Source organism: Passer domesticus, chromosome 27 (assembly GCF_036417665.1).
Source record: "Passer domesticus isolate bPasDom1 chromosome 27, bPasDom1.hap1, whole genome shotgun sequence".
NCBI classification, from domain to species: Eukaryota; Metazoa; Chordata; class Aves; order Passeriformes; family Passeridae; genus Passer; species Passer domesticus.
This window is the reverse complement of record NC_087500.1, coordinates 945,361-970,116: the sequence shown is the minus strand read 5'-3', so window position 1 is coordinate 970,116 and position 24,756 is coordinate 945,361. Positions and strand designations below refer to the sequence as shown.

General features: G+C 61.7%; 2 protein-coding genes across 2 annotated transcripts; one reads left to right on the top strand and one right to left on the bottom strand.

Moving 5' to 3' along the window:
- Window positions 1-87: 87 nt before the first annotated feature.
- PSMC5 (proteasome 26S subunit, ATPase 5) lies at window positions 88-3,530 on the top strand. The gene is made up of 12 exons (XM_064399581.1): window positions 88-239; window positions 722-793; window positions 1,252-1,321; window positions 1,489-1,586; window positions 1,849-1,905; window positions 1,976-2,206; window positions 2,278-2,404; window positions 2,481-2,671; window positions 2,747-2,845; window positions 2,944-3,054; window positions 3,129-3,215; window positions 3,421-3,530. The coding sequence occupies exons 1-12, from the start codon at window positions 201-203 to the stop codon at window positions 3,472-3,474; spliced, it is 1,236 nt and encodes a 411-aa protein (XP_064255651.1). The 5' UTR covers window positions 88-200; the 3' UTR covers window positions 3,475-3,530.
- Window positions 3,531-3,631: 101 nt separating this feature from the next.
- On the bottom strand, window positions 3,632-18,837 carry SMARCD2 (SWI/SNF related, matrix associated, actin dependent regulator of chromatin, subfamily d, member 2). Its single transcript, XM_064399580.1, has 13 exons — window positions 18,604-18,837; window positions 11,666-11,853; window positions 9,588-9,630; window positions 9,005-9,127; window positions 8,556-8,675; window positions 7,799-7,894; window positions 6,896-6,997; window positions 6,216-6,377; window positions 5,940-6,037; window positions 5,379-5,514; window positions 5,181-5,303; window positions 4,689-4,790; window positions 3,632-4,589 (listed from the first exon to the last, which is right to left on the bottom strand). Exons 1-13 carry the CDS (start codon window positions 18,757-18,759, stop codon window positions 4,536-4,538), a joined length of 1,503 nt encoding a protein of 500 aa, XP_064255650.1. The 5' UTR covers window positions 18,760-18,837; the 3' UTR covers window positions 3,632-4,535.
- Window positions 18,838-24,756: the final 5,919 nt, after the last annotated feature.

Here is a 24,756-nt window from a genome sequence, read left to right as displayed (position 1 = left end):
TCCGTCCCCTCCCGTTCTTTACCCACGGACACCTCACTCTCGACCGCCCCAAGATGGCAGCGCAGTCCCGACAGGAGCGATTGCGCATGCGCACTGCACGGCCTGGCGGTGTGTTTTTCGGAAAGGGAAAGTGACGTCATCAAGGCGGGCGGCAGGGCCGGGCAGCGGAAGCCGGCGGGCACCATCTTTGTTGGGGCCCGATGCCGGCGGAGAAGATGGCGCTGGACGGGCCCGAGCAGGTGCGGCCGGGCCGGGCTGGGCTGGGGGGGCCGGCGGAGCTCGGGGAGGGACTCGGGGCGCCTCGGGCTGCCCGGACTGTGCTGCGGCCGGGGCTGCTCGGGGCCTGCCAGCGCCGTGACTAGGCGGGTTTGGGGAAGGCGGCGGAGCCTGAGCGGCGGGACCGGGACCGGGACCGGGACCGGGGGGCTTGCAGGGAAACGGGAGCTGGGGCTGCTCTGGGCACCTGGGAGGACGGGACTCGGGGGTGTCGGGCAGGGAGGGAGGGACGCTCGGGACCCGCGCGGGAAGGGGATCGGAAACTGGGAACAGCATGGGAGGAGGGAAAAGAGGAGCCAGGAGCGGGGCTGAGGGGGGATCGGGCCCGGCGGGGCTGAGGGGGGATCGGGCCCGGGAGCGGGGCTGAGGGGGGATCGGGCCCGGCGGGGCTCCCCGGGGCCGGCGGGGTGCGGGGCTGTCGCGGCGCTGAGCTCGGCTGTGGCAGATGGAGATGGACGACGGCAAGGGCGGCTCGGGGCTCCGGCAGTATTACCTGTCCAAGATCGAGGAGCTGCAGGTGAGCACAGCACGGGGCACACCGGGACCGTGTCACTGTGCTTCCAGCCTGGATGCTGTGCCCCTGTCCCAGGGCTGTGGGCAGGCAGGACCCGCTCTGGGGTCTCTGGGGACACGGGGTGGGGCTGTGCTCTGAGCTGGGGCTGCTCCTGTTCAGGTCCCTGTCTCACTGCCAGAGGGCAGGGATGGATGGGAGATTGGGAATTGGGAATTGTGTCCTGGCAGGGTGGGCAGGCCCTGGCACAGGGTGCCCAGAGCAGCTGGGGCTGCCCCTGGATCCCTGGCAGTGCCCGAGGCCAGGCTGGACACTGGGGCTGGAGCAGTCTGGGACAGTGTCCCTGCCATGGCAGGGGTGGGATGAGACGAGCTGTAAAATCTCTTCCAATCCAAACCATTCCACGATTCCCTGTGCTGGGTGTGCCTGAGCCCGAGGGCACTCAACAAAGCCTTCCCCTGCAGCTCATTGTGAACGAGAAGAGCCAGAACCTGCGGCGGCTGCAGGCGCAGAGGAACGAGCTCAACGCCAAGGGTAGGGCCTGCAGCTCCTCCTGCTCCCCTGGGCCACGCCTGGGGTCCCTGGGCTGGCCTTTGGGGTCCCTGGGCTGGCCTTTGGGGTCCCTGGGCTGGCCTTTGGGGGCTCTGGGCTCCCCTGGGGGCTCCAGCTGCCAGGGCTGGTGCTGAGCTGTCCCTCCCCAGTGCGGCTGTTGCGGGAGGAGCTGCAGCTGCTGCAGGAGCAGGGATCCTACGTGGGAGAGGTGGTGAGAGCCATGGACAAGAAGAAGGTGCTGGTCAAGGTACGAGGCTGAGCTGCCCCCAGGTGACAGGGCTGGGCTGGGGGACAGCCCCGTGTCCCCACAGGGCATGGGACAGCTCGGGGACGTGGGGTGGGAGCTCCTTGTGCAGAGGAGCTCATTGGGATGGCTCTGCTGGGCCCGGGGCTGCTCTGGGTTGTGCAGTGGAGTTGGAGCTCCTGGCTCCTGCTCCTCCCAGGCCGTGGGGATGTCCCTCAGCAGGGAATTCCGGGAAACGACTCCGGGGGTCTTTGCTCCTTTACAGGTGCACCCAGAGGGGAAGTTCGTGGTGGATGTGGACAAGAACATCGACATCAATGATGTGAGTGCCCTGGGGCTGTGGGGGGTCCCCAGGGCAGACAGGGACACCCACCCACGTGCTGTCCCCACAGGTGACCCCCAACTGCCGCGTGGCCCTGCGCAACGACAGCTACACCCTGCACAAGATCCTGCCCAACAAGGTGGACCCGCTGGTGTCCCTCATGATGGTGGAGAAGGTCCCAGACTCCACCTACGAGATGATTGGGGGCCTGGACAAGCAGATCAAGGAGATCAAGGAGGTCATCGAGCTGCCCGTGAAGCACCCGGAGCTCTTCGAGGCGCTGGGCATCGCGCAGCCCAAGGCAAGTGCTGCTGGGGGCCTGGGCTGGCCCGTGGCCCCAGGCAGGCTCTGAGGGTCGTGTGGCCGTTGCAGGGGGTGCTGCTCTACGGCCCCCCCGGCACAGGGAAGACGCTGCTGGCCCGGGCCGTGGCCCACCACACCGACTGCACCTTCATCCGCGTGTCCGGCTCCGAGCTGGTGCAGAAGTTCATCGGGGAAGGTACGGGGGTGGGGGCGGCTCTGGGGCTCCTGGGGGCTGCGTGGGCTCAGGGCCAGGCTGAGCCCGGCGTGCCCAGGGGCCCGCATGGTGCGGGAGCTGTTCGTGATGGCACGGGAGCACGCGCCCTCCATCATCTTCATGGACGAGATCGACTCCATCGGCTCGTCGCGCCTGGAGGGCGGCTCCGGCGGCGACAGCGAGGTGCAGCGCACCATGCTCGAGCTCCTCAACCAGCTCGACGGCTTCGAGGCCACCAAGAACATCAAGGTAGAGGGGGTGGCCCTGCCTGGGGTCCTGCCAGCCCCGCGGTGCCCAGCGTGGTGACAGCTGTCCCCTGTGCAGGTGATCATGGCCACCAACAGGATCGACATCCTGGACTCGGCCCTGCTGCGCCCCGGCCGCATCGACAGGAAAATCGAATTCCCCCCTCCCAACGAGGAGGTACCAGAGCCACACCCGGCTGGCCCTGTCCCTGCTGTCCCCACCCTCTCCCTGGGAGCCATTCCTGGGCTCCAATCCTCCCTGTGCTCCTGCTCCAGGCCCGCCTGGACATCCTCAAGATCCACTCACGGAAGATGAACCTGACCCGGGGCATCAACCTGCGGAAAATCGCGGAGCTGATGCCGGGGGCCTCGGGGGCTGAGGTGAAGGTGAGCTGGGGACTCTGGGGACATGGGGGCTGCCACGGGGGGCACTGGCTGATGCTCCCCTCCTGTCCCCTCAGGGTGTGTGCACAGAGGCAGGGATGTATGCCCTGAGGGAGAGGAGAGTGCATGTCACACAGGAGGACTTCGAGATGGCCGTGGCCAAGGTGGGTGCCAGGGGAGAGGTGACACTGGGGGGTGATGGGGGCACAAAGTGTCCTGGGTGGCGTTTGCCAGGAGCACAAATAAGGGGATTGTCACCGTGAGTGACATGGGAGAGGCTGCTGAGCCCTCCCTGTGCAGGGCTGAAACGCCTTTTTGGGGTAATTAACACCCAATTTGGGCGGACCCACCCCTGTCCCCTCCTTCCAGGTGATGCAGAAGGACAGTGAGAAGAACATGTCTATCAAGAAGCTGTGGAAGTAACGGTGAGGCTGGAGCTGCTCCCTCTGTGCTGTCAATAAAGAGCTGCTGTGGCCAGGCCCGGGTGCTGAGTTGGGGACTGATTTGGGGTTGGGGTGGGGGCTGCAGGACACTGCACAGCCCACAGGAGCTGCAGGACACAGCACACAGCCCACAGAGCTGCTGCTAACGGCTTTTATTAGAAAAGATCCAAAATAGACAAAAACTGGTTACACGAGCGGCAGAGCAGAAACCCCTGAGCCCAACCCTGGGAATCTGTAAACGCCCCCCCACTTCGGAGCCTGCAGGGGGGCAAAGGCACTTCAGTGGGGGTGGCAGTGGTGGCACTGCCCCCTGGTCCCCTCCCTGCTCCCCAGTATCTCCAGTTCTTGGTGCCCCTGTGCCCCCACAGGCTCCTGGGGCAGAGCCAGCCCCTCTGCCCCCAAACCTCGTCAAGACAAGTGGTTAATTGTGGAATTATGTAAAACAGCGGGAGGGGGGGTAAGGAATAAACTGATTGTCACAAAATGAGCCCCAGCCCTCGGTTCCGTATCCAGAGCAGCCCTGGGAGCCTCCCTGAGCCCCTGCAGAGCCCAGTGCAGGAAGAGGAACTCAATCAATATATTAATTAATTAATCAAATACAAACCCACTGTACAAAACGCTGCCTTTTTCTTTTTTTGCGTTTTTGTTTTTTTTTTTTTTTATATATAAAACCTGTTCACAAAAATAGTGCAAAACGTCGGGGGGAGCTGGCGTTTGGAATGACGAACTTTGGTAGAAGAGGGGCAGGGCGGGCCTGCGGGGCTCGGGGTGGGGCTGGCAGCTCCTCCCCACGGGCACGGGCAGCGCTTCCCGGCTCCGGGGGAGCTTTGGGAGTGGGAGCGGAGCGGGGAGGGCGCGATGCAAAGCGGAGGAGGCGCTGCGGGGGCCTGGGGGGAGCGGGGACTCCGCTGTGCTCGGCCCGGGGAGCCCCGGGGGCTCCCCTCCCTCCAGGCACATCGGGTTTGTGCAAGTGCTGTGGCTTCCAGTCGGTACCGTCCGGCTCGGGCAGCGGGGCGGGGGCGGCCCCGGGCCCCGCCCGCCTTAAGTGAGGCGGATCCCGAGCACTTGTTCCAGTTCCTGCCGGCGCTGCTGGACCTGGGGACACCGCGGCGGTCAGGGAGGGACAGGGGACACCGCCCGGGCTCCCGGGGCTCTGCCACTGCCACCCCGACCCCGTCCCACCCCCCAGCTCACCTTGGCAAAGATGTGTCTGCCCACGGCCTCCTGCGCCCAGGGCTGTTGGTAAAACTCGGCCCGCCGCTCCTCCTCGGGGTTCCCGATCACATCCGTGATGATCTGACCCAAACGGGATGGGGCAGTGGGAGTGAGGGATCCAGAGGGACCCACGAGGGACCCAGATCCTTTCCTGAGTTCCACGAGGTACCCAGACCCTCCCTGAGCTCCAGGATGGAGCCAGACCCTTCCTAGCCCCCCATGCTGCCTAGCCCCAGGGCTTCAGAATCATGCAATTAAGGCTGGAAAAAACCTCCCACCCTTAGCCCACCACCACCACCACGTTCACCAGTGACCCCCATCCCCAAGGGCCACATCCATGGTTCTGAACCCCTCCAAGGATGGGGACTCCACCACTGCCCTCGGCAGCTGTGCCAGCACTGGGCAACCCCTTCCAGGAAAACATTACTCTCAATATCCAACCTAAACCTCCCCAAAATTGTTACCCTTTACCTTGAGGTCCCTCCTCTGGGATTTGATCCACTCCTGGATGAAATCCTGGGGGTTGTTGCTGAAGCTCAGCATGAAATCCCTCTGTGTCTTCAGCTGGTTGATGGACTCGATGGTCTCATGGATCTGGGCAGGTGACAGGGGTCAGAGGAGCTGTGTCCCCCCCAGGACACGGCTCCCCCTGGCAGTGTCCCCTCCTACCTTGGCATCCAGGGAGGCGATTTCCTGCTGGTTGGTGGTGGAGGCCAGGAAATTGCTCATCTGGGCTTTGAGGGGATCGTCCACCTCCACGTCGATGTCGTAGCAGGCTGTCTTCTTCTGGTCATTGGGGTCCACACTGGGGGAATGGGGTTGGGGGGACCTGCTGAGCCCCCGCCTGGCTGGGGGTGGATGGACCCCCAACAGCAACACCAGTGCCCCAAGAAGCCTCAAATTTTGTGACTGTTCCCCTCCCAGGTGACTTGTGCTGGTCCTTCAGGCTGGAGACCTCAAAGCCTCCTGTGCCCCCAGCCCACAGAGCCCCCCAGCCCTGGGGCCACTGCTGGGCTCACTCCCCACGCTACTGAGCACCCCCAGCCCTGGGGACACTGCCTGGCCCATGGAGTCCCCCAGTCCCAGGGACACTGGCCACTCTCCATGCCATGGGGCACCCTCAGTCCTGCAGACACTGCCCATCCCATGGGGCCCCTTCAGCCCTGGAGCCATTGCCCACCCAGCGCCCAGCCCAGAGCCCTCAGGGCCGTGCCCAGGCTGTGCCCCCACCTGATGGTGTGATTGATGATGATGGGGTCTGGGTGCTGCAGGAGCCCTGCCAGCTTCATGGGGATCTCGGAGAAGCGCATGCGGACGCAGTTGAAGATCTGGGGGGGCAAAGCAGAGCCTTTGGCACCCATGGCAGGGTCTCCCCTCACCTGTGCAGCCAGGTGGGGCATCCCCAAGCTGGTGGTACAAGCCAGAGCCCAGGGAAGGGGCACAGCCAGAGCCTGGAGGGGCTGTGAGAGGCTTTTCCCAGCCGGATGAGGGGGAATGTGCAGGTACCTGGCGGAAGTAGCGGTTGCAGTTGATGAACTCCTTCTCGTGGCTGTCCTGCAGTTTGTTGTGTTTGATGTAGAGCCACAGGGCCTGCATGATGCTGGCCCTGGTCTGGGTGTGCACCCCCAGCAGCCGGGCCAGCCGTGGGTCCAGCTTGTACTGGGGGGGCTGCGGGGACAGCGGGGTCAGCCACAGAACCAGCCAGGCTGGAAAAGCACCCCCAGAGAGAGCCCAGCCTGACCCACCCACCCTGTCCCCAGCCTGGAGCACTGAGTGTTCCTGGGACAGCTGAAGGGATGGAGACTCCACCACCCTCTGGGCGTCTCGTCCCAGTTTGCAACTCCTTTTCCATGAGGAAATTCCTCCTGCTGCCCAAAGAACAGGCACTCAGGAGTGTCCCCCCAGCCCCTGTGTCACTGCAGCTCCATGCCCAGAATTCCCTGTGCACCTTTTGATCCCTGCATCCCCCAAACCCTCATCCAAGACCCTGTCCCAGTTTTTAACTCCCTTTCCATGGAGAAATTGCTGCTGCTGCCCGAAGAAGAGGGGGGTGTCTGTCCGGCCCCTGTGTCACTGTGGGTCCATGCCTGGAGCTCCCCGTGCTCCTTTCAACCCCTGCACTCCCAAACCCTCATCCAAGGCCCCGTCCCAGCCCATGCCCACCCCTGGGTGGCCCCAGGCCGTACCTGGTGGTCCAACATGAGCAGCAGGGTGCACTTCACATTGACATCCCCGGGACGCTTCACCTGGAAGCCGTCGGTCTCCTGGGTCGTGGGCATCCGGTGCCACTGCGGGGGACAACGGGGACACTGCTCAGGCCAGGGCCATGGAACCAGCCCTGCCAGCAGGGCTGGTGTCTGCAGAGCTGGGCTGGGGCTCCGGGCACAGCCTGGGGCACCCCAGCAGCTCCTGGTCCCAGTGGTGGCAGCTCGGAGCTCTCCCAGCCCAGCACTGGGATGGACTGGGGCAGCTCCAGCCCTGAGTGCTTGGGGTGCAGGGCTCCCACAGCTTCTGGATCAATCCTGCAGGAATGTGCATCAGAGCTGCTCCCAGCTTCCCCTGCAAGGGGATTCAGTCTCTCCACAGGATCCCCCTGGCACAAGCTGGGTGCAGGGAGAGCTCCAGGCAGGAGCACCCAAAAAAGTCTGATCCCTCTCCCAGGCATGGCTTAAACCCCCAAGGACCCTCCAGCTCAGGGACAGGCAGGAGGGCAAACCCTTCTTCCCACAGGGCACTGGGGTGAGCCTCTGTGGGATCAGCACCCCCGTGGGGACCCATCTGTGCCAGGCTGGGGCAAAGCTGCCTCTGGGGCCACGTCCCTGCCCCACACAGCACAGCTCCAGCTCTGGCTGAGCACCTGGGCTGGGAGGGCTCGGAGCTGAGCTCTGCCAGGGGAGGAAAGGCATCCTAAACCTCAGCTGGGAAAGCAGGAGAGCCCAGTTCCCATGGAGGCCTGGCACTGCCCCCAGCCCCAAAAACCTGCTCAGGCCCCTCTCCCAGCAGGACAGGCCCTGGCCTGGGAGCTGAGCACCCAGAGGGGAGCAGCAGGCCCGTGCCCCATTCCCCACTGGGATCCCCTCCCCCCTCACCTCCACCAGGTGATTGTCTGGCCCATAGAGCTCCTTGTCCAGCTCGATCACGAGGCTCTTGAAGAAGGAGGAGAACTTCCTCTTCTGCTTGCTGGGCTGCAGACAGGGCAGCAGAGAATCCTGATCCCAAACCCAGCCCCAGGCGCCTGATCCCAAATCCAGTCCCAGCTGAGCTCTCAGCACAGCACTAGTGCTTCTAGCACCTCCTCATCCCTCCTGGATGGTTCTGATGGACCAGTGCTCCTCCTCCCACCTGCTCATCCCTCCTGGATGCCCCTGATGGACCAGTGCTCCTAGTCCCACCTGCTCATCCCTCCTGGATGCCCCTGATGGACCAGCTCCTCCTCCCACCATCACTTCTTCCCTCTCCTTATGGAGCAGTGCTCCCACCCCTCCTCATCCATCTTGGGTTGTTATGGACCAGTAATTTTCCTCCCACCATCATTTATCCCTCCTGAGTCCTGATGGACCCACAGCTCCTCCCCCCAGCACCTGACCCCTCCTGGATGATCCCCACGGACCAGAGTTCCTCCCACCAGCACCTCATCCCTCCTGGATGATCCCCAAGGACCAGAGTTCCTCCCACCAGCACCTCATCCTTCCTGGATGATCCCCAAGGACCAGAGTTCCTCCCACCAGCACTGTATCCCTATCCCAGCTCCTCCTACCATCACCCCATCCCTCCTGGATCCTGACCAGCTCCTCCCTCCCTCCCTCCCCCTGGATGCTCCTCCCACCATTCCTGCTGGATCCTCACATCCTCCAGCAGCTTCCCCTCCACTCGGAGCTCCCAGGAGGCCACACGCTCGCCCCCCTCTCCCTCCTCTTTGGCCGGGGTGAAGGTGTTGGAGATGTAAATCCTGAGCTTCCGCTTTTGCTGTGGGATGGGAACAGAGAGAGGGAGGGACGGGGTGAGAGGGGACTGCAGCACCCATCTCCAGCTCAGCAGGAGAGGAAACGGCCTCAGGGGAGGTTAGACTGGATATTAGGGAACGTTTACCCCCAGAAAGGGTTGTGAAACAGTGGAATGGGCTGCCCTGGGCAGAGGTGGAATCCCCATCCCTGAAGTGCCCCAGACACGTGTGGATACTCCAGCTGGGGACGTGGCTTAGGGTGATGCTTGGACTGGATGACCTCAGAGGATTTTCCAACCTTCAGTCTCCCACGATTCCATGGCTTCCAGCCCCCCTGCAGGCCCCAGCTCACCGTCAGGGGTTTCTTGATGGCCTCCTGGATCTCCATCCTCTTTCGAGCGATGGTTTGGTCCAGCTTGCGCTCGAAGGCCAGGAGGTCCATGTAGGCCTGGGACTCTGGGACTAGCTCCCGGATCTGGGCACAGGAATGGTCAGTCCCAGTGTGCTGGGATGGGCTGGATCCCCCCACAGCCCCAGCAGCCAGCGAGACACCAGGTGATGAGTCCAGCACTGAGTTTTTATTTTAAACCCAGCCTGGAGCCCTGCAAAGCTCTGCCCAAACCACTCTGGAGCCTGTTGCTGTTCCCAGCAGCATTCCTGCATGGAATGGAACCCTGGAATCCCAAGAGGGACTCTTAGGGACCTCCTGAGATCTCCATCCCACCCCATTCCTGCTCCTCACTCGCTCAGAGTCCAGCCCCACCCCAACCCTCTCCTGCTGTGCCAGAGGGAGAGATGGAAACACTCCAGGCTGGTTTGGGACTGAACAGAAATTCCCAGGGGGCAGGAGGGAACTCGGGGAGATCCTCCCTTTTTGGGGACCCCCATCCCCTGCAGCAGCTCAGCCCTGTCCCCCGGGCTGAGGTGACACTCACCCTCTGCGGCAGCACCTTGTCAGCCATCTTCCTCCTCTTCACCCTGGGAAACAGGGAAAGTTACAGCTCCCACAGGACGCCCTGCTGCCTGCCCTCTGGGGACGTGGATTTTGGGAAAGCTTCTTCCCCAGAGGTGCTGGCACTGCCCAGGCTCCCCAGGGAATGCCAGAGATCCAGGAGGGTTTGGGCAGCACTGCCAGGGGTGCCCAGGGTGGGATTGCTGGGGGTCTGGGCAGGGCCAGGAGTGGGACTGGATGGTCCTGGGGGTCCATTCCCACTCAGGCTATTCCTGGGGGAAAGGTGTTGGATGTTGCAGCCTGATCCTGGGGAAAGAAATCCAGGAAATGCTGGAGAAAGCAAAGTGATAACAAGGCAAAGCCAGGGCTGCAGGACAGCATTCCCAAACTTCCCCTCTCAAAGCAGCCATCCCATTCTCCCAGTGCTCCAAACCAAAGCCACTGCCAGGAACTCCCTTAAACCCAGCTCAAACCAAACCCTGCTGTTGGTGGGGCTGTTGGTGGGTCCCACCTGGGGAAAATCCAGCTTGGCTGGATCCAGCCCTGCCCACTGCAGATTCCCAAGAGCCCCAGCCCATCCCAGTGCCCAGGCAGCTCCTGCTCAGCCTGGGCAAAGCAGGGAACGATCTGGGCACAGCAGGGAATGCTCTGGGCACAGCAGGGAATGATCTGGGCACAGCAGGGAATGATCTCCTGTTTTGGGAGATGGGGCAGGCTCCAGCAGCACAGCTGCACCTGGAGCAGCAGGATCACACAGGAGGGGTCTGGGGGACACTGCATGCTCCAGGAGAACACTCCAGGAGAGGTCAGAGCCCTGCTTTGGAGCAATGCCTGCCCCATCCAACCCCTCCTCCTGCAGGGTCTGGACACCCCAGGGCAGCTGGAAGCTCCTAATCCCTTGATCCAGCAGCTGGGAGCAGGGAATGCCCAGCTGTGAGCCTGGCTGGTGCCTGATCCCAGCCCTGATGGGATGGCTCTGATGTCCCTGTCCCCAGCCCCCAGCTCGCTCTGGCTGAGCAGTGCTGGGGTGGCCCAGGAGGGATCAGGGAACCAACGGAGCTGCCAGGGAAGGGAATGGGACCTGAGCATCCATGAGCACCAAGGGATCCTGCCTGGAGATTCTAGGAAGCAAACAGCCCCCACAGAGAGGGACCAGGGCTGGCAACCAGAGAGCTGCTGGCAGAGCCCAAACAAAGAGTTCTGCCCTGACTGCAGCTCCAGGGAGCATCCCCAAAATCTGCCAGCCCCATCCCACACTTCCAGCCATGTGCCTGCCAGAGCCACCAGGCATCCCAGGGAGGATGAAGAAGACTCCCAGGAGCTGCTGCTGGGGACCCCACAAGGCTCTTTGGTTCCTGGTGTGGAGATCAGAGTGAGAGGAAGCTGAGGAATCTCTGCCTCCATCCCAAAACATCCCATTCCCTCCATCCCAAAATATCCTATTCCCAAGCTCTGGCAGGTGCCAGGCTGGAGGAAAACCCTGCTGGTCCCCCACTCCGCAGCTGTGGCACGCTGCATGATGTGACACTTGAATGGGGACCTGGAGAGGCTTTGGGGTCTTGAAGAGAGTCAAACACTGACTAACACAGCCCTGGGATCCCTGTCCTGAATGGAATGACATCCAACTTTTTACAGCTCTGTGTCTGCAGTGACATCTCACTGACATTAGATAATATTTATATTTTTATAGGTACTTCCAGAGCAGGGCTCTCCTGTGCTCTGGAGAAGTTTCCCAGCAGAAGATTCCTGTTGGGAATGAATTATTGTGCCTGGTTTGAACCAAGCAGCTCCTGGCTCAGTTCAGATGGAAAACAGGAGGTGAAACACAGCCTGGATGCACTGAGGAGCAGGGATGCAGCTCCCTGGCAGCGTGGATTAGTGTGGCAGTCCTGGGAATGTCCAAAGAGCTTGGAGCACCCTGGGAGAGTGGAAGGTGCCCTGGGGTGGGACTGGGTGGGCTCTGAGGTCCTTCCACCCCACCCACCCCGGGATTTCACCAGGACCAGCAGGACCCCCTGTCCCCCCCAGGAACCCCGCAGGGGTGGGACATGGCAGCCTTACCCTCTCCTTGGGGTGGCCATGGGTGGCTGTGCCTGGGGGGTCAGCAGGCGCTTCCTGAAGGGATCCATCATGGCCTGGGGCAGGCCGGGCCTCAGCGGGGTGGCTGCTCCGTACGGGGGGGCTCCCGGGGGTCCCACCTGCAGCCCTGCCATGGGCATCCTGCCCCCGGGGGGCATCCCGGGCCGCTGCTGCAGAACAGGGATGGAGCAGGGCTGAAACAGGACCCTGGCCATGGTGCCACCCGCCCTGGGTACCATCCACACTGGGTACCATCCACCCTGTGTGCCACCCACCCCGGGTGCCAACCACCCTCGGTGCCACCTGCCCTCGGTGCCACCCGCCCTGGGTACCATCCAGCAGTGTGCCACCCACCCTCAGTGCCACCCACCCTCAGTGCCATCCACACTGGGTACCATCCAGCAGTGTGCCACCTGCCCTGGGTACCATCCACCCTCAGTGCACCCACCCTGGGTGCCACCTCTTCCCCAGGGTCCATCCCGGGCCAGGGCAGGGAGCAGGGAATGCCAGCAGGAGCTGCAGCAAGTGATGGGAAAGAAGCAACAGGAGAAGCCAAGGAGCCAAAGTCAGGCCCTGTGCCACCCCCCACAGCTGCAGCAGCACGAGGACACTGCCAGCAATGTCCCCACCCTGGGGACCCCGTGGGTTCCTCTCGGGAAAGCAGCACAGCAGGGGGAGCAGGGCAATCCCACTTCCTCCCCCAGGCAGGAAGGAGATGAGGGGTGGAGGAGGCAGCAGCTCCCCCCTGTCAGCAGCCAGCTCCCCTCCTTCCCCTTCCAGGGACACACACAGGGAATTTGGGACCCACAACACAACCCTGAGGGGTCCCAGCCCTGGCAGCCCCCCTGCACCCTCAGAGCAATGATTTGGCACCCAATGGTGCCTCAGGTGCCACCAGGTTGTGCCCCCAGGACAGCCACCCCTCCTCCTCTTCCTGTTCCACCTTGGCTGATCCAGCAGCTTCCCGGGATCCTCTCTGATCCTCAGCTCCCCCGCCAAGGTGGGAGGCTGGGAGAGCCACCGAGCCAGCAGAGCAACATTTCTGCCCTGCCCCAGGCTCCTGACGTGCCAGGACATCCCCACAGCCCTGCAGGGCAGGGAGCCAAGGAAACACTCACTCCCTGCACACAGGGGTGCATCTGGGAGCAAAGCCTGGCGCAGGGTGGGGATGCAGCCAGCCTGCCCTCCACAGCTCAGAGCTGTAGCAGCGGTTTGTTTGATGGAGCTGCAGCCTAAAAAACCCTAAAAACCACCCCCACCTCTGTGAAAAGCTGATAGACACAAAGCCAAGAGTTTGAGCTGCCCCTGGTGCCTCTGCCAGTGGCAGATCAGAGAGGAGAAGTTTCCAGGCAGGATCAGGGCAGCAGCAGGGCCCCAGGATTAGCACTGCACGTGGAAACTCAAACCCCCCCAGGCCAGGCTGAGCCCATTACACAACAAACACAACCGCAGAGGCTCCAGAGCCTTTGAAGCAGCAAGCCCAGAGCTGGGCTCTGACCCTCCCTTCCCCAGGGCAGGAGGCTCCTTTTCCCTGCTCCCAGATGTTCCTCTCCTCCTGCTCAGCCCCATTTGTGCAGCTCCTCGTGACTCTGGCAGCAGCGCCAAGGGCGACCGGGGCCAGCAGCACCTCTCTGTGCCAAAACCACAAGGCCAGGCCCAGTTTCTTTGGGTTTATCAAGAAATCCGTTGTGGCAGGGCCGGGTGGACCCACAGCCTGTGCAACACAACAAACCACAGTAAATGTTGTTCTGCAGCTCAGCTCCAGCAGGACTGTGGAACCCCTGTGGAACCCAAACCCGTGCTGGCACCTGCCAGGGCTCTGAAAAGCAGAGACATCCCCAGAAGGAGCTGGGAAACTTTGAATTTGAAACTCCTGGGCCCCCAGAGCAGCTGAGTGCAGAGCCCAGGCTGGAAGCAGAGCCTGCACTCCCTGGAGGCACCAGGAGCAGGAAATGGCTCCCAGGGAAACCCTGCCCCGGGTGTTTATCAGTGCCTGGAAGGCCAGGGAGGTTCCACAGCTCCAGCGACATTCCCTGCCCCGGGAATGCTGTCAGGAGGTTGCCTGGAGCTGACCCAGCCATGCCCAGCTCCTGTCCTTTGGCCAGAGCAGCCCTGAGGTCTCTCCTCCCTCCCTCTGCCACTCCATGGAGCACATTTGGGATCTACCCCTGAAGCGAGAGATTTGGAGGCTTCAGAGAGTCTGACAGCTCCACATCCTGGGCAAGTTCTCTTGTGTGTCCAGCTGCTCCTTCCAGGGCTCCACTGAGCCAATTCCATTGGCAGGGAGAGGTTCAGCACAAGGATACACAGATTTGTCACGCTTTAACTTCACCATCACCTCCCACACCATCTGAGAACCATCAGCCACAGCTCAGCTGCCAGGGAGCTGAGTGACTTCCAGCCCACCAAGGACTCACACTGGATTGCCTGGATGCAATAAGGGGAGGGCTGAACCCTCCATGCAGAGTTTTCCTCTCAGTTTACTCTCGGGATTTTCAAATTTGCAACAGAGAAGCCTCTTGGCTCAACCAGTCACCAGTGCCTGGGGCAGACTTGCTCCCAAACCCTTCTCACACAAGCCCAGCCTAAAACCTTCAGCCAAGCCAGGAAGCAGCACCACAGCCCCGGGGTGAAGCCTGTCTCCAGCCCCTCTTGGAAAGTCTGGAAATTCCCAGGATGCAGAGGGCTTAAACTCAGGAAATTTGATTAAACCAGCTCCGGGCAGGAGCTCATTCCTGCCCAGCACCCTCAGTCCCTGTGCCACCCCCAGGGCCCGCCCTGTCCCCTCCCCTCGGAGGGGCAGACAAAGGGCAAACCCTGCAAGCTCAGCGGGAGGAACAGCCTGGATCCCATCCAGCGCTCCCTGCAGAGCCTCTGGAAATGGGACAGCCAGCAGCTCGTGTCTGCTCCCTGCCAGGGACGAGCAGCTCGTGTCTGCTCCCTGCCAGGGACCGGGCTGTGCCCAGGGTTCATCCCAGGGCACCGCTCAGCCCACGGGCCTGGGGCAGCTCTGCCCGGAACCGGCCCTGGCTGAATCCAGCGGAGCTGGGAGGGCTCCTGAGGGACGTTTGCTGGCATGGCAGGAGCCTCTGAGCCTGCCAAAGGTCCCTTCTTGAGGAAGGGCAGCCCAGAAATCAGGGCTGGCAGCAGGAAGGAGGAGCAATAAATCCCAGGATGGATGTGCAGGAAGGAGCTGGGCTGGAAAGGGAGCTTGGGGCAAAGCAGGAATTCTGCAAACAGCTCCAGAACCTCTTCAGGCCCTTCCAGGACCCTGGCTCTTCCCTGCACCTCCCCAGCCAGGGAGGAAGGCTCCTCCCCACCCCTCCTGTGCTGCTGCAGGATCCAGCTCTGCACACTGACAGGGAACCAGAGCCCACATGCATCCTCACCCGGGGCTCGGGAGCACAGCCTGGCCCAGCACCAAGAGCTCTTCCTGCAAGTTCCTCCCCTCGTGCCCAGGCTGCAGCACTTCCCACCGGGATACAGAAACACCCCCTGCTCAAACAGGGTTCCAGCTCCACGTCGGGCTGGGCTCCAGGAGAGCTCTGCTGCCCAGGGCTCTGCGTGGATTGGGATCATGAGCCTCCTGCACACCCCAAAAGAACGATTTTTCCCTTTGTTCCTCCTTATCTGTGAGCAAATCCCTCTTGGGAGGGTGCCAGGGAGAGCCTGGGTTGGTGCTGGCACAGACCTTGAGCTGGGAGGTGCTGCTGGGATGGAGATGCTGCTGCTGCTGCAAATTCTGCTGCAGCTCCCTGCAAGCCCCCAAATTCCCCACACTTGGAAAACCTCTGTGTTGGACACAGGAAGAGCTCCAGGAGCCAGATCTCAGCTGTAAAACCGATGTGAGGAAGTGGTAAATCAAAGGGAGCAGGGCACAGCACAGGCACAGCCCCCAGCAGATCCAGGACACATCCTGGAATGTCTCCAGCAGAGCAGAGCTGTGTGGGCTGGACAAACCTGCCCGTCCACAGCCCTGCAGCTGGAGCCCTGAATGTTCCAGGGCAGGGAGAGGAGAGGTCACAGGGATTCAGATCCCACAGGGGCAGGAACAGCAGCAGGAACAAGGAGCAGGGGAGGAGCAGAGATGGGCCTGGCACAAACCCTGCCCGTGGTGCTCCTGCAGGGCCAAACTTTCTGGAGGGCTCCCAGGAAGGCCCTGTGGAAGCAGAGGGAGCAGCCGGGCTGGAGGTGTTGCTTTCCCCTTCCCTGTCACGCTTCCCAGGAGCAGCAGAGCGTGCCTGGGCTCTGCTCTGCCCTCCTCCCCCTGCTCCGAAGGACAGTGTCCATCTGCTTTGGATTGGGCTGGAAGCAGCTCCAGGCTGGGGCTCTGATGAAACCTGCCTTGGAAAGGCTCTCCCTGGGGAAGGGTGGGGTTATCCAGCACAAGCAGCCTGCTGGAACAGCTCTAGCCCTGGCTGCTGGCCCCTGGCCCCTCCAAGCCAGTCCCCAGCACTGCATGAGCAGGAACACAGCTCTCCCTGCTCCCCAAGTGGGGATTTCTCCTGCACTGCACCCCCTCCAGCACGTCCAGGCCTCTCCAGCATGTCCAGGCCTCCCCAGTTTCACCTGGCACAACATTCCACACTTCTTCAGCTCCTCCATGGATTTCTCCACGATGCATGACTTTCCTTCCCACTGCCCAGGGACAGGATCACTGAGCTGCTTCCAGCCTTGGGAATCCTGGAGCTGCAGCAGCCTCCTGGCCAGGGAATCCAGGCTCTGTCTTCCAACACGTACCAGTAAAATCCATTTAATGGGGACCTAATTCTGCACCAGGGAAGCATCAGCTGGGGTAACTGCAAGGTCAGAGTGCTGAATTCCAGGGTCTCATCCCACACAGATCCACGCTGCTCCAGGCCACGGTGTTAATCCCAAAACTTGGAAAAAAACTTTCCTAAACCTGAAACCAGCACCTGAAAAACCAGGAAGGCTCCTTCCTGCTGAATTTCCATGGAACCTGGCTGCTGGGGCTCAGCCTGGGCATCCTGGCTGCTCCAGGGGCAGGGAGAGGCATCAGGGTGGGGGATCTGCCCACATCCCCCACCAGCCCTGATCTTCCTGCTCCTGGAAAAGGCCTCTCCTCCCTGCTCCAGGCATGGCACCGGCCCCTGGCTGCCCTGGAAACATCAGCTCCCACCAAAGGTGCCCCCCAGATTCCCTGCCTGGGCTGCCAGGAAATCCCCAGCAGGCACACAAGGATGTCCAAAGGACGAACATATGTTTAATAATCCCGAGATTAGAGCTCCTAAGCCCTCACTGGCCTGGCCAGGGCCTCTTCTGTCTCCTGGTGCCCAAACAACAGAGCTCTTCCTAAAACTGGGACAGAACCAAGCCCTGGGGGGATGGCAGGGATGGGAGGGGCTGTTTTCCTCAGCCTGGGAATTGCAAAACAAAGGGCAGACCCTCTGGATCCTCTCCTTTCCCAGGCTTGGGGAGAGGCCACTCAACACCAGCCCGGGGGCTGATCCCGCTGTGCCAGCGGTGCCGGATGGGGACATCACTGTGGGGACATCGCTGTGGGGACATCGCCGCGGGGACATCGCCCCTGCTCCCACACCTGCTGCCAGCCCAGCCGCGGGGAAGCAGCATCTGGCAGCCTGTTTACCCGGCTGCTCCCAGCCGGCTCCAGCCTCCCAGCTGGATTTTGCACCCTGCACACGGAAGGTCAGGCAGTGCCCCCGCCTCGAGTTACCAGCGGCTCACGCTCAGCCAGCTCAGCTTCCAGCACCATTTTCTGGCGTTTTGAAGGCTGCAGGAGGAAGTTGTTTCCTTCTCCTGTGTTAGGGAGCCGGAATTTCCCTGAGCTTGGTTTATTTCCTGAGTTTTAAATCATGCAAATCAGGCAGCTCTGGAGGAGGCAGCGGCGGCCCGGGAGGATGTGTTGCACAACTGGGCTCCTCCATTTCCAGCCTGCCTGGAAAACTGAGCTTCACATCTGAAAACTCATCCCAAAGTAATCAGCACAAGCTTGGGAGTGAACTGAGAAGCCAGGTGTGCACAGGGGAGCAGGATATGTGTGTCAGGATATGCTTCTTACTGCTGGAATAGCACAGAAACATGGAACGGTTTGGGTGGGAAGGGACCTGAAACCCACCCAGTGCCACCCCTGCCATGGCAGGGACACCTCCCACTGTCCCAGGCTGCTCCAGCCCCAGTGTCCAGCCTGGCCTTGGGCACTGCCAGGGATGCAGGGGCAGCCCCAGCTGCTCTGGGCACCCTGTGCCAGGGCCTGCCCACCCTGCCAGGGAACAATTCCCAATTCCCAAGATCCCATCCGTCTCTGCCCTCTGGCAGTGGGAGCCATTCCCTGTGTCCTGTCCCTCCAGGCGCCTGTAAACAGTTCTTACTTCCTGAATTTACTTGTAAAAGAGGCCAGGCTGGAAAACGAGCCATTTCACGTGCTTTTGGAGGGCTGCTCGTTGTTTTCATTGACTTTCCCCAGCACCACCGAGCGCCTGCTCTCCTCTCCCAGCACCAAGCCACCCCCGGTCCTGCCGGAGCACACACCGAGGGTACTCCGAGGCTACACCTGCACTCCTCGCGCTACCGCCGCCTTTGACCAGGACACAGGGGAGTTCCCGGCTCGGTGCCGGGACGGGACGGGGCCGGGGGCTGCCCAGCCGGACCGGGCCCGGCCCCACGGCAGCGACCCCGGCCCGGCTCACCCGCTGCGGGAGGGGACGGGCCCGGCCCAACTTTCAGCGGGCTCTGAGGGTGCGGAGCGGGAGCAGGGAAGGGGAGGTGTCCCGACTAACGGGGCAGCAGAGCGGCCGCCCCGGGGCGCCGGGCCCGCTCCGGGCGATGCCGGCCGGGCCCTCCCGCTGCCCCGCAGGCCCCGCCGGCCGGCCCGGCCACCCCCGCGCTGGCCCGCGCCCCGGCGCCCCCCGCGGCCCTCCCGCCGCCCCGGGGCGTCTCACCTGGTACTGCGCGGCGGCCGGGCCCATGGCGCGGTAGCCCGGGGCGGCGGCGGGCGCGGGGCTGGGGCCGCGCAGCAGGGCGGTGCCGGGCCCCGGGGCCGGCGGGGCGGCGGAGGGGGGCAGCGGGCTGAGCGGGAAGGCGCCGCGCCCGGCCATGGCGGGGCCGCAGCGGACGGGACGGGGCGGGGCGGGACGGGGCGGGGAGGCCCCGGCGGCGGCGGCTCCGAGCGGCGGCGGAACGGGAACAGGAACGGGAACGGCTCCGCGCCCGCCGCCTCAGGCCCCGCCCCCGGCACGGCCCCGCCCACCGCCCGCCCAGGCCCCGCCCCCCAGCGCCACGCCCGCCGCGCCGCGCGCTCACCCAGGAGCTCCGCCCACCCAGGCAGAGGCTCCACCCCCAGCTCGCGTGTGTGACGTCAGCGCGTGGCGTGTGTAATGTACACGTGTGTGCACCTGTGTGCACGTGAGCGTGTGTCAACACGTGTGTGTGTGTGAGTGCACGTGAGCGTGTGTGCAGGTGTGTGTGTGTGAACACCTCTGTGTGTGTGTGAGAGTGTGTGTGTGTGTGCATGAACACCTGTGTGTGTGTGTGTGTGTGTGTGTGTGTGTGTGTGTGTGTGTGTGTGTGTGTGACACGGGTGTGTGAGTGACACGGGTGTGTCTGTGCAGATGTGTGACACGGGTGCAGGTCTCACACAGATGTGTGTGTGACACGTGTGCCCGGGGGTATTTGCACACCTAAAGGGGTGAGGGCTCGAGTGTCCACACCTGGAGTGTTTGCACACGCGTGTGAGCAGGGCGGGACGGGCAGAGCTCGGTGTGGCTGTGAGGAGCCGGGGGTCGCACACGCACCTGGGGGCGGCTGCGGGAACCTTGGGGGTCCCGGGGGTCCCGGCGGTCCCGGGGGTCTCGGGCACACGCGGCTGCGGAGGTCGGGGTGTCTCAGGGGTCGCGGTGGTCCCGGCGGTCTCTGGGGTCCCAGTGTTCTCGGTGTTCTCAGAGGTCCCGGGGGTCCCAGGGGTCCCCGGTGTCCCGTCGTTCTCAGCGGTCGCGCTGGTCCCGGGTGTCTCGGTGTTCTCTGGGGTCCCGGTATTCTCTGGGGTCTCGGTGGTCCCGGTGTCCCGGTGTTCTCAGCAGTCCCGGGATCCCGGTGTCCCAGTGTTCTCAGCGGTCCCGGTGTCTCGGTGGTCCCGGTGTTCTCAGCGGTCCCCGGTGTCCTGGTGTTCTCGGTGTTCTCAGGGGTCCCGGTGGTCCCGGTGTCTCGGCGGTCCCGGGGGTCCCGGTGTCCCGGTATCCCGTTGTTCCCAGCGGTCTCGGTGGTCCCGGTGTCCCGGTGTCCCGTTGTTCTCAGCAGTCCCGGTGTCTCGGTGGTCCCGGTGTCTCGGCGGTCCCGGGGGTCCCGGTGGTCCCGGTGTCCTGTTGTTCTCAGCGGTCCCGGTGTCTCGGTGGTCCCGGTGTCCCGGTGTTCTCGGTGTTCTCAGGGGTCCTGGTGGTCCCGGTGTCTCGGTGGTCCCGGTGTCCCGGTGTCCCGTTCCCCGCTGTCCCGGTGGTCCCGGGGGTCGCGGTTGTTCCGCGGCGCGGCCGCCAGGGGGCGCTGCAGGGCCGCGGTCGGGCCGGAGCAAAAGCCCCGAAATGCCCCAAATTCCCTGAAATGCCCCAAATTCCCTGAAACGCCCGAAATTCCCTGAAACGCCTCAGTCCGGGCACGGGCCGCCCCGGGCCTGCACGGAACCAGGGTTTAGGGCCGTGCTTTCAAACCCTCGTGCTCTGCAGCCGCGCCTGGACGCTCCCACAGCGCGCCTGGACCATCACCAAAACCCTTCGGGAGGGCTGACACCTCAATAAACACAACCAAACCTGTCCCGGGGCCACCTGAGCCGCTGGAAACCCGCAGGGAAATCCCGGGAAAGGCTGGGATTTCTGGGTGCTGCCACAGGGCACTCAGAGCTGCTCAGAGCCCGCTCTGTGCCCAGGAATTTCTCCCTGCTGAGTCCATCCCAGGCTGGCATCACACCCTCACTGCAGGTGTAGTTGCTGTCTCTCATCCCAGCGAGTTTTCCTGTGGTTTTGGGAGGTTTCCAGGAGGAAATCTGGGGAAGTTTGTGTCCTGCCTAGTCGCTGTCTGTCCAGGGACAAGGATGGGCAGGAAAAGTGACAGTGACATTCCCCTGCAGTGGCCACAGCACCCCAGGCACAGGGCACAGGTGACAGCTGAGGGTCCTCACAGCGTGGGTGTCATTGCAGACCCTCCCTCGAGCAGAACCCCTGTGCATTAAAGGTTGGAAAAGGCTCCTTCCTCCCCTACAGGCTCAAACCCTCTGTGGGATTTGTCCCAGTCTTGTTCCTGGTGGGACAGCAGTGGGGACAAGGGTTCATTCCTTGGGGGACACCCAGGACTCTGCTCTTCAGTCACTGAGATGATTTTCCTGCCTCCTTCAGAGAGGGCTGTGCTGGACTCTCTTCCCCTTTCCCATAGAAAACAATTTTCCAGGATCCAGAGCTCCTTTTCCCACTCGTAGGTAAGAAAAAAATCTGAACTGAAGAAGCCCCTCCTCATGGATTTTTTGCTTTTACTGAGATGGAAGCAATGCTTCCAAAGCAAAAGACACTGGAAATAAAGAAGGTGGGCAAGGACAAGGCTTGAGCTGAGCCTGATTTCTGTCTCTGGGATGCAGAGGGGATGGGATTGCAGGGAAATCAGGCAGGGATTCTGAGGATTAGGGCTTTGTTGCTTTTCCAGCTCTGTTGCCATTCCTGTTGTCTTATCTGAGCCCATGGAAAGTCCCGGGGGCTTGGGGACATCCCAGGACATTGGGTCCTCCTCCCATCCCCGCCTGGCTGAGTGACCTTCAGGAAGTTGCTTTTTTCCCTTTTTTTCCCTCTCTCCTCAGTTTTTCCTGCCCCTGCTGGAGTGGGAACTGCTCCATCCCAAAGTGCTGCTCCCAGCAGGAGCTTCCCCTGCCCAGGGCAAAGGCTCTCAAAGAACCACAGCTCCATTTTCCCAGCAGGAAAACATCTCTGGAAGTATTCCCAGTCCTCAGCAGGGTGTCTTTGCTGTGCTGCCTGTAGCACCTCCCTGCTCCTCCCCACTTCCAGGGCACTTTGGAAAAGCTTCCTTCCCATTTTCCCTCCCTGCAGCCCCTGAGGCTCCCAGGAGCACCAGGCTCCATCCTCTCCCTTCCTCAGGTTTCAGTCTCTTCCTCCTGGAACATTTTCTGAGACGTGGAGACCCCAGCAATGAATGGCTTTGCTGGAATTCCTCTGGAAATGAGGAACTTTCCCAGCAGCCAGCAGGTGCCAGCTCAGGATAAACCCAGAGGATGCTGATTAAAGGATCATTTCTGTGGCGGTTAAAGGTGATTACTCTGCCTTCTTCTCTATCATTAGGCTGAAACCTGATTAACTAGACCCCGTTAATAAGCCTAGGTGAGGCTCAGTGCTTCCCTGGGAAGGTGCTTGTTCCTGGCTCTCTGCAGAGACCAGGGAATTCTCCTCTCTGGATGGAAAACCAGAACATCCTGTGCATATTTCCCACTTAAATCTCCCTTTTTGAGGTTATTCCAAATCCGTGCCCATGACCACTCTGTACCTTGGGGATGGAAGGGGATGTTCCACTGTCTCGGTTTGGAAAGCCAGGTGTCTGTAAGGAAGGCAGGACCCTCCCCTGAAATGGAAAATGTAACACCTCCTCCCTCCAAATTGCTATCAATTTGAAATTAAGGGGCTCTCAGGCAAAAGTATGGGAGCAGGAATAACAGTTCTTAACTAGGGAAGAAAATAAAGTGATAAAATAAACAATGCAGTAAACCAAACCCACACTGACAGAGTCAGAACAGAGCCTGACACCCTGTGGGTCAGGGTGCTGGCAGCAGTCACATTGGAATTGTGGCTCAGCCCTCCTGCAGTGTCAGGTGTGGTTCTGCTGGAGCAGGGATCCTGGAGAAAGGTGGAGTCTGCCTCTGAAGATGCAGGGGAAGAGGCAGCTGCTGTTCCTCTGGGAAATCCAGTGGAGAAGCCGTGCTGGTGTTCCAGATTGTATCCAGGTAGGAATGCTTGGCTCCTCCCCTGGGCGGAGCATCTCCCCATGGGATGCTGGAATTTGATCAGCCATGCAGGGACACTCCCTGGCCATGAACAGAAGATAATTAATAATCAATGGCTCACATCTCCCCGTGGATGCTGTAGTGCTTATCAGTGACATTCCATAGCCTGTTATCAGCAGATGTCCCCCCAGAGGGAGGAGTGGGTGTGGAGAAGATAAGGAAAACTGCCCACTGAACAGAAGATAACTGCCATACAGATGGCAAATGGAATACAACCTGCTTGGCAATCCAGGACATCCACAAAATCACTCCTAGGGCTGGAGAGCTGCCCCAGGTGGTGAAGGAGGGATCATGAGCAGCAGGATCACGATGGTTTGGGGATGGTCCTGCCAAGGAGGGGCCCCAAGCCCTGCAGAGGTTCCAAACAAAGCTGTGCTGCAGAGGGAGCACTGAGGGACACTGGAACCACAGCCTGGGCTCTGCAGGTCCATGGCAGGCTTCACCTCTTGGAGCAGCTGCATGGGTGCAAGCCGTGGATATGTCTCCATGAGAGAGGAGGGGAGGGGCTGGGATGGAATTCCCAGAGCAGCTGTGGCTGTCCCTGGATCCCTGGCAGTGTCCCAGGCCAGGCTGGATGCGGCTTGGAGCACCTGGGACAGTGGGAGGTGTCCCTGGTGGCACTGGGGGGTTTCAAGCTCTCCCAGCCCAAACCATTCCATTCTCCCAGCGGTGTGGAGCAGATTCCAAGCTCAGAGCATGTCACTCCCCTCACCTGGGCAGGTGTGCTCCTCATTTGGGAAGGAAATTCCCTGCTTTTCATTCATCCCCAGCCTGGCTGCTGCACAATCTCCATCCAACCACGAGCCCTTGCCTATCCCAGTCCATCCCAGTCTATCCCAGCTGCAGCTGGTCCACGCTGGGACACAGCTGTCACTCAAGGCACATAATAAAACTTTGAGTTGCCCCCCTGGTAACTCAGGTTTTAAATTATTCCCCTGGGCAGGGAAGGGTTTCCTGTCAGGGACAGTCAAAGGGATGTTGGGAATTCATCTCCTGAATCCCTTTGAGTTTGTCTTCTCCCCACAGGGCTGTCCTTGGGCACTGGAAGCCTCCTGAGAGGCTCTGGAGCCTCCCAGACTCCATCCGTGTGCACTGGGCTTGGGATGGTTGTGCTGCCTGGGGAGGGGGGACAGCCCCTTCCTGTCCCCTCCATCTCCTGGGTCGGGGCACAGAGGCACGGCTTGGATGGTGGGTGATGTTTGGTACCATGGAGCAGGACTGGGATGGATTTTCCAGCTGAGCCAAGAGGTTCTGAAGGGAAAAAAGCAGCAGCAGAGACTTCAATCACCTGCTAATGCCCCAAATCCTGGGTACCCCGTGCCAGGAAGCTGCACCCACTCTGCCAGGGCAGCTGGGTCTCCTGGCACACCCCTGGCACCAATTCCAGCCCTGTTGCCTCCTCTCATATCCCCACTGTCCCTAGGAGTCACCACGAGTCCCCCCTTCCCTCTCAGCCATCGACCCTTCGTGGCCCACAGCTCCTGGTGTTTAAAGCATTAAACCAAATTTTTGTGGGGTTTTAGATCTTCAGGAGCTTCAGGATCACGCTAAGGGTGTTGGTCCCAATGGAAAAGCTTCTTTCCTTTCCCCAAAACCATCCAGGAGACACATTCTGGGCTCAGCCCCTCCATAAATTTGGGCACAAGAGGGCCCTGAAACACCACGATGGTCGGGAGCTACAGAGTCCCCTTTGCCACTTCCTCTGGGCTGGGAGCTGAGCAGACACATCCCGAGACTGCCCCTGCCCCACCCCCTGGAATCTGTGTCCATCCTGGGCCCCTCCCTGAAATTACATCCCCTCAAATGAGGAGAGCACAGCTGGGATTGCTGGGGCTGGGACCAGAGAAAACCAATCGAACCCCTCTGGATTTGTGGTTTGAGGTCAAACATCAGCAGAGCAAAATCCCCTTCACCTTCCAGGGCTGGAACCAGTGGGAATCAGGGGCTGAAGTCAGTGGGAATCAGGGGCTGAAGTCAGTGGGAATCAGGGGTTGGAGCCATTGGGAATTACGGGCTGGAGCTGGTGGGAATCAGAGGCTGGAATGAGTGG

Coding starts and splice junctions, on each gene's coding strand:
- PSMC5 (XM_064399581.1), top strand. CDS start 201: ATGCCGGCGGAGAAGATGGCGCTGGACGGGCCCGAGCAG. Junction 2,405..2,480: donor GCAGAAGTTCATCGGGGAAG/GTACGGGGGTGG, acceptor CGGCGTGCCCAG/GGGCCCGCATGGTGCGGGAG. Junction 3,055..3,128: donor CCTCGGGGGCTGAGGTGAAG/GTGAGCTGGGGA, acceptor CTGTCCCCTCAG/GGTGTGTGCACAGAGGCAGG.
- SMARCD2 (XM_064399580.1), bottom strand. CDS start 18,759: ATGGCCGGGCGCGGCGCCTTCCCGCTCAGCCCGCTGCCCCCCTCCGCC. Junction 6,378..6,895: donor TGCTCATGTTGGACCACCAG/GTACGGCCTGGG, acceptor CTGTCCCCGCAG/CCCCCCCAGTACAAGCTGGA. Junction 5,515..5,939: donor ATCATCAATCACACCATCAG/GTGGGGGCACAG, acceptor CCATTCCCCCAG/TGTGGACCCCAATGACCAGA.